This window comes from Nanorana parkeri, unplaced genomic scaffold, assembly GCF_000935625.1.
Source record: "Nanorana parkeri isolate BGI_ZX_2015 unplaced genomic scaffold, ASM93562v1 scaffold1249, whole genome shotgun sequence".
Classification (NCBI taxonomy): domain Eukaryota; kingdom Metazoa; phylum Chordata; class Amphibia; order Anura; family Dicroglossidae; genus Nanorana; species Nanorana parkeri.
Window position 1 is genome coordinate 456,161 of NW_017307517.1, and position 7,945 is coordinate 464,105.

At 38.0% G+C, this 7,945-nt stretch overlaps 1 protein-coding gene across 1 annotated transcript; it reads right to left on the minus strand.

Annotated features, from left to right (window-relative positions):
* Positions 1-4,481: 4,481 nt before the first annotated feature.
* Positions 4,482-6,427, minus strand: LOC108797249 (olfactory receptor 5V1-like). Its single transcript, XM_018568818.1, has 2 exons — positions 6,410-6,427; positions 4,482-5,447 (listed from the first exon to the last, which is right to left on the minus strand). Exons 1-2 carry the CDS (start codon positions 6,425-6,427, stop codon positions 4,482-4,484), a joined length of 984 nt encoding a protein of 327 aa, XP_018424320.1.
* Positions 6,428-7,945: the final 1,518 nt, after the last annotated feature.

Genomic DNA, 7,945 nt, shown 5'->3' on the forward strand with positions numbered 1-7,945 from the left:
GGCAGATCGTACGTTTTTTTAATTACCTTACAACCATCGCAAAACAAAAGACAAAAGTCTTGCAATGGTTGTAAGGTCTGTGCCCAGCTTTAGGGATGAGTTCAGGTTCAGACTGAACCCAGTCCAAACCTGAGCTTCTTCAAACAAGGAAGTGTCAGGGCACTTCCACCCTGCAGCTGCATGTAAATAAAGGTGTCGGGATGCTTGTATTGATGTAATTTACCATATATGACCACAGAGTCATATTAGAGTAATGTTATTTACCAAATATAAGCATGTTACCACATAAGGTCAATTACATCACTGCATCCTGCTCCTTTTTTTGACGTCAAGCTGCAGATTGGGAATTCCTGGCCTGCAGCTGATTAGCTGGCATGGAAGGAGCTTCCTTCCTTCTTTGAGAGGCATTCCATCTGGGTTCAGAGGAGCCCAGATTCAAACCGGGTTCGGTCCAGACCTGGGCTTATCCCTAATCTGCATACCTGTTGCAGGTCAGTGTCTCAGAAAGTACTAAGGCCAGAGGGTCAGCAAAAAAAGTCAGTCAACTATCATTTTCGGAAGGAGGTTAGTGATGGCAACCTCTATTTTTCTTTCAGGAAATAATTATTTTTTTTGTGTTGGCCTCTCTGGCTAGTCTAAGATGTTGATGGGGCTTATTTTGCTGATTTAAGATCAGAATTAATTTTTTTCAAATACCTTTTACAAAACAAATGCATCCCTTCTATAATGTATGAAGCGCTCTGTAAGGTAACGCCTGTCACTACGCATGCGCAGTGTCCCATTTTTCATACAGCAGGTAAACATACGCTGGTGCACATGCGTGCACAATAGGACGTACGTACAAAGACGCGCTGACCTCTGGCGCACAGTAAGTGATGTGGTGACCTCTGGCACTCAGGAAATGATGCAGTGACCTCTAGTAGACCAGCCTATTTAAACAAGCCTGTTTGATCATCAGGTGCTGGATAGTCTACAGCTTGTTCCTGTGACTACTCTGATTGCCGTCTGCCTCCTGACCTTTGCCTGTTTACTGGACTTGCCTCTGTCTCCTTCTCTGTACTTTGCTGCCCGGCTGGTGTGCCCCCTTCCTTGTTTGACCTGATGCTGTCTCTGGATTTCTACCTGCACGGTGTGGATGCACCTCTGGCACCTGTGCTACTTTCTGTTCGCTCAGACTCTGTCCCCACCTCCAGAGTCTGTGGGACACAAGGTGCAAGGGAAGCCTCATCCAACCGGTCTCCAACCAGGTACATGATAAGCTCACCCCTTAAGAAGTCACAAGATATGAATTAGGTTCTCCTGCCTGTTTTGCCAGCCACCAGCCCTTTTTCTGAGCTTAGGCAATACTGACACTTTAGGATAGCACAGGCTTGAGTCGTAGGGTTTTTTTTTAAAAGTATTTATTGCTTAGTAATAACTAGGAGAGAGTGTTAGGGTTGCAGGATACCCAAGTAACAAAATTGAAGACAGTGTCTTCACCATTAGCAACAGTAGTAACAGGTAGCAATAGGTCTTATTAGAGCGACCAGTGATAGGTAGTAGCACTAGAGAACAGCCAGGAAGAGTTCAGGATTCTGAAAGAGAACAGTCACAGGACTTATAGTGCACCAACTGGTTTCTCTTCTGTATAATGCAGTATCTGAGTATAGGGTGAGGGATCTCTTACAGGGTCCAGACAGCAGTTCTCACCAGCTCCTCTGCAACACTCCTCAGTAAGCAGATTCTTCCTCCAGCCCAGCTTCAATCAGGTTCCTTTTTGGTAGCATGTTATGTCTCTGAGCCCCCAGCATCTGCCACATGCTGAGGTCTAGACCAGGCATCCTGTAACACACAGGCCTCCTCCCAGGAAGAAGCCACGGGAGAGAGAGAGAGAGAGAGTTCTGGAATGTCCTCACAAATATGTATCACCTTCCTCCAGCCATACCTCTAAGTGAGCCTGCTCAGGGATTGGTCAGAGCCAGATGCATATTCATAATCTAAAGATTGATCCCCCCACACTGTATACTGAGGCCCCAACCCAGCAACAGGTAGAATCAATCAATCCACAAGACTTAGGGAAACCTGCAGATCTCAGAACAATCAGCATCCAGACTGACTAAAGTCTAGATATAACACTAAATGGAATAGCGACATAGCAGAGGGAGCTACATGCACATTTATAAAATGTCTTCCTATGTCTGAGTGGGTTTATGCAAGTGCTCTGATTTCCTCCCACACTATAAATAGAAATTAGTTTCCAAATAGGTTATTCAACGAAAACTGGCCTAAAGTTTTTGTGTTTACAGGTGTGCTGTGAACATTAGATTGTAAGTTTTTCATGCTAGTGCCATATAAATAAAGTACAATAAATACATTGTAGAAAATACTCTAGGTATATTTTTATATCCAACAAGGGTGAGGATAGAGTTTCCAGATTTACGTTTGCGTTTGTTACTTCGTGAGTACATGTTAAAGTGCTTTGCAACTAACCACAATGGACCTATTCATGCATCTGCACCTTGGTTTGTTAAAATGTCCGGTTGCTGAAGTGCTTTGAGGATGTTAATTGGATTCCTCACCACAATACAGATATATAAATCCATACTAAATGTATAGCTTTCCTTAAACCCAACAACCAAAAAATAACATACTGTAGCTTATCAGGCCTTAGATATGGTGGCTGCATTATTTTTTTTAGGCTATGTACATTCTCTTCAAGGACTGAAAAATGACATTTGATGCTGCTAGAAATTCAGTGTCCTTGTAACTTCCTGTATACTGAACTGATATCAGAAACATTTTATCAGCTTTCTCAGCTATCTTTCATGAACTGCAAAACACGTACTCTCTATCTAATGGAGATGAGAACAGGGAGAACAGGGAGAGGTGTTTGTGGTCCAAATTAGAATAGCCTGGGGTGACAATGCTGTCCCTCTATAGATGCAGTACTGAGAGTGAGCGCTGTAACCCTAGTACAGAAATAGTGTTACTGGCAGGATCACCAAGCTAATGCAGCCACCAAATCTAAGCACATATAAGGTGTAATATATAACATTTTTGTTTTTGGGTTTACATATGCTTTAACGACTTTGTGCCTACTGAAAAAAATAAAACTAAAATGCTAACCATTCAATATTAATTACACATACTAATTGACAAGTATGTGTATTTAGAAGCAATGGGCTAAACTATTAATAATGCTGTCTATTTAATTTCAAATTTTTAGTAACAATCAACTGTCCTGTGTCCAGTATCCCATCTACTTCTCATAATACTATTCCATGCACAGAATTATTTCCCCAGAAAATGACAAATTACAAACATTATTTTACATAAGTGAGCATATTGAAATTGTATACTCCTGCACCTATTAAGAAAAAGGTTACCATTTTAAGCAGAAATCCAGTTTTCAGACAACAATTTGCTCAGCGCTTTACAAAATAGTGGAGACAGTACAGTTATAATACAATTTACAGTACAATACAGTTTCAGAACAATAGGGTTGTATGTGCAGTACCATAAGATTTGATGCATCTCAATTACACATTTATTGAAATGTAGGTTTGAATGTATGAACAAACATACATATGTATGTACAAACACATACAAAAAAATCTACTGGTTCAAAACTTGATTTCTTTCCAACAATTAGAAAGTCAAGCGAATGTTCCAAAATTGATTTTGTTTGTTCGAAATTCTACCCATGTATACCCAACTTTAATGTGGGAGAGCACAGGGCACACTGGACAAAAATAAACAAATCATTACACTTTGTAACACATATCATCAGGTTAGTTCCCATTGCCCAGTTATTGTGGGAAGCTGATGCGGCCTCTGCCTCTACAATGTGGCTGATTGAACAAAGAACAAATATAACTACAGATGCTGTAACTGAGAGACCCAATGCATAGCGGTGAGAGTAAATAACCTTGGAACTTGTATGGAGTATGTCAGTGTGCATGCTTCTTTGTCAGAGTAGCAGAACTTAAACCGGAGAGGTCCTAAATTCTCTAACAAATGGAAATAGGGTGGTTTGATCTACCACTGTCGACAGAAACTAGAACAGTATTTTTTTCATATTTTTGTTTATTTCTTATTATAAAAAAATATTCAAGGTATTTTCAAAAACAAATTACTAAACTAAAAACCCAGATGTGGCAAAAGATGAGATGAAAATAGCTTTGGTATGCAACAATACAAAGACATTCCAAATTTTTACAAACCTTTTTATTAAAAAATCCATTAGAATTCCAAAGACAAACATCATTGACACAAATGCGCTTCAAATTTTTACAAACCTTTGTATTAAAAAATCCATTAGAATTCCAAAGACAAACATAATTGACACAAATGCGCGTAGCCAGATGATAGATAGATAGATAGATAGATAGATATTATAGCAGAGAATCAAAATTAATGTGTAAGAATTGTAGTGTAGGAAACATATTTCTATGTATTATTTGCTAAACATCTAGTAAATAAAGTGGTTCGTTACTAATTTTTCAATGAAAAACAGAAACAGACAGGAAATCAATTATTAAAGTTTTTGACTTCCTCATTGCTGACTTCACATCCTTGTTCCTCAAGGTGTAAATGAATGGATTTAACAATGGAGTGAGAACAGTGTATATAAGAGCTAGGAATTTGTCTAGTTGGGAGCCAACAGGTGTGATATATACAATCATGGCTGTACCATAGTACAGACTGGCCACAATAAGATGAGAGGAGCAGGTGGAAAAAGCTTTTTTCTTTCCAGCAGAACTCTTAATTTTTAAGATAGTGTTAATAATGTGAATGTAGAAACCTATGATGATAATGAATGGAATGACTACAGCAAACACAGCTGCTATTAGAATTGCCACTTTGCTGATAAAAGGATCAGAGCAAGACAAATCTTGAAGCGGTGCTGCATCACATACAAAATTGTTTATCTTGTTTGGACCACAGTATTTCAGACGAGCAGTAAAAAATGTAGTCAATAAAGAAATAGTTAACCCAACAATCCATGGTGCCCCAGCTAGTTTAAAACAAAGTTCCTTACTCATAATAGATAAATAATGAAAGGGGTTATTAATAGCTAAGTCTCGATCAAACGCCATTATTGCCAAGAGGTAGCATTCTGTTATCCCTAATCCATTAAAGAAATATAACTGGGTGAAACATCCTAGAAAAGATATACTCTTTTTCTCTGAAATTAAATTATCAAGAAGCTTAGGTATAGTAACTGTTACAAACATAATTTCCAGGACTGCAAAGGTGCCTATAAATATATACATTGGGGTATGAAGCAAGGGATCAATTATAATGAAAATGATAATAGAAATATTTCCAGATATGCAGATCATGTATGACAGCAAAATGGTGACAAACAGTATCTTCTGCAATTGTGCAATATCAGAAAATGCCATTAAAATGAATTCTTTCACCATGGTGTTATTGTTGTCATCAGTTATATAGGATGAAAATTTCTAAAATAAAAATACAGTTATCTGCCACTTACAAGCAAGGAAGAAAGGAAACATTGCAGATGCATAAAACTCTCAACCAAAGATAACTGCATAACCCAATGTTACATAGTTACATAGTATTTGGGGTTGAATAAAGACATACGTCCATCAAGTCCAACCCATATAGGTCCACGCATCATCTCATTCTTAGGGATACTGGTATCCCTGGATATTACGGTCCCTCAAGAAATTGTCCAAACGTTTCTTGAACAAATCTACACTCTGGGCTGAAATCACTGCCGATGGCAGTGAGTTCCAGACCTTAACCGCTCTTACTGTAAAGAACCCTCTTCGCCCATTGTGCTGGAATTTTTTCTCCACCAACTTTAGGTGGTGGCCTCTTTGTAATGGAGTTAATCTCAAACAGTTTGTTGCCAATGTTGCTGTCACCATTGAACATCTTGTACATGAAAATCATATCCCCCTTAATCTCCTTAATTCCAGCGTAAACATGTTTAAGGGCAAAAGCCTTGTCTCATAGCTCTGGTCCTCCATTCCCCTAATTAGTTTTGTTGCCCTCCGCTGGACACTCTCCAGTTCAAGGACATCCCTTCTCAGTATCGGCGACCATAACTGGACCGCTTACTCCAGATGTGGCCGTACCAACGATCTACATAGAGGCACAATTATAGACTTATCCCTGCGTTTCCCACGGCAGTTATGCAACGGTGTGTATCGTTCCATTTTGTCAGGAGTGTAAATCAGGATAAAAAACATGCAAAGTGTGTTATGGTTTTGGATTTTTTAAATATTTACTGTGTGGGGCAACTAAGGCACAAAGAATAACCTAAACAGTTACCGCTGGTCATTTTAAATTGAATGCAACTTAGTAACATTATGTGATTTATCCACTAACATTCAAATGTAATTAATCTTTTGAAGCAAAGTAAAATGATTCAATGTATATTTTAATTTGCACTTACTAGAGAATTATCACCCATTGTCCAAACAAAGCTAAGTGTAATTTGAGGATTTTAATAAATATGTATTATAGTTTTTTTTTTCTCTCCTGTACTGCAAGTAGAGCACATAATGCTCTAAATGATTCTGATGTGCACCAGTTTATATAATAAAGTGAATGTATAGAAGGAGGAACCAGGAGACCTGTATCAGTGGGAACAATTCTCAGTTGTTTAAGGTAATTCAATATTTTTTAATGAAACATCTGAGAGTAGAAATTCAAAAGTAAGTTATAAAAAAATGCACCCATAGGAGTTTGCTATATTTAAAGCTGTTTTGTCATTGACTTTTATTTTTTTTCTGAAGTGATTTCATATAGTAGATTTAAAGCATCCCTTTTGGCAAAATAATATTATACCCTTTAAACTATTTTCATATAAAACATTTGTAATGAAAGTTAATTTTTTCACATGCTTTTTTAATATCTTTTTCTCAGCGTATATAAAAACAAAGCTATCTGGCAAAGGTGACAGTGACTGGGGTTGGGGCAATTATTAACCTGCCAAGGGTGCTTGATCAGTTACAGCAACAATTTGGATTTCAGAAATATTTAATTCTGTTTACTGAAAGCCGCCTGGCAGTGTTTTGGTCTATTCCAATTCGAATTATTGTCTCTTTTGCCAAATAGTTTGACCTTTATGCGAATATGGACAAAAGTATAAAGACATGTATAAAGGAGAAGGAACGAATCTACTAAACTCCATTATTCTACATATTACCAACATGCAGTTAGAAGAATGCAATATTTTTTAGACCGCTTTCTATTTATAAATACATTCGGTTTTTAAAGTTAAAGCTGAATTCTGTATTTGTTAATACATCATCAACTGCATATATTTTTTTAATGTGTGCAGTGTAAGTACCTGAATCTGACCTGGTATCAGCCTTTTGCAGTCCCTGTATAGCAGGGCTGGAATGTGAGAGGAAGAAATGCTACAAGAAACAAGACAGTTCTTGTGCTTAATGAAAGCATGCTGATAGGAGGAGAAAGTAGCATGACAAAGAGATGAGGTCATCACTGTGCTGCTTTTCCTTTCATTGCCAGGTAACAGGCTGGGGCAGATCCAGTGTGTCCTGGACTCTTGAAAGTGGGCTGAATTATGATGGACATCAAACTGAGGGAATCTATTGGCAGAAAATATATGGTGGGTGAAATCCTTGGATTGCAGTTAAAGCTCGGTTTGTTACTCGAGAGCCTGAAAGTCTGTTTACATGTGCAAAGCTGACAGTTGGCTTTAAACGGGAAATGATTTCAGTGTCTGTGAAGCCACCTAATCACTTTCACGGGCTGCAAAATGTGTACCCCCTTCTCACTGAACCCATTTTTTAAAACCATTTTACAATCTAATGCAACCAACTTTAAAAATCATCCTAGGATGACATATTTGTGTGACCCTTTGTACTAATCCTCAGAAAAAAACGACTCTGAAAATTAACAATAATATGGGCAAGTAGTCCTAGAGATTGGTAAAAGAAGGTATGATATTCCTGTGTCATTT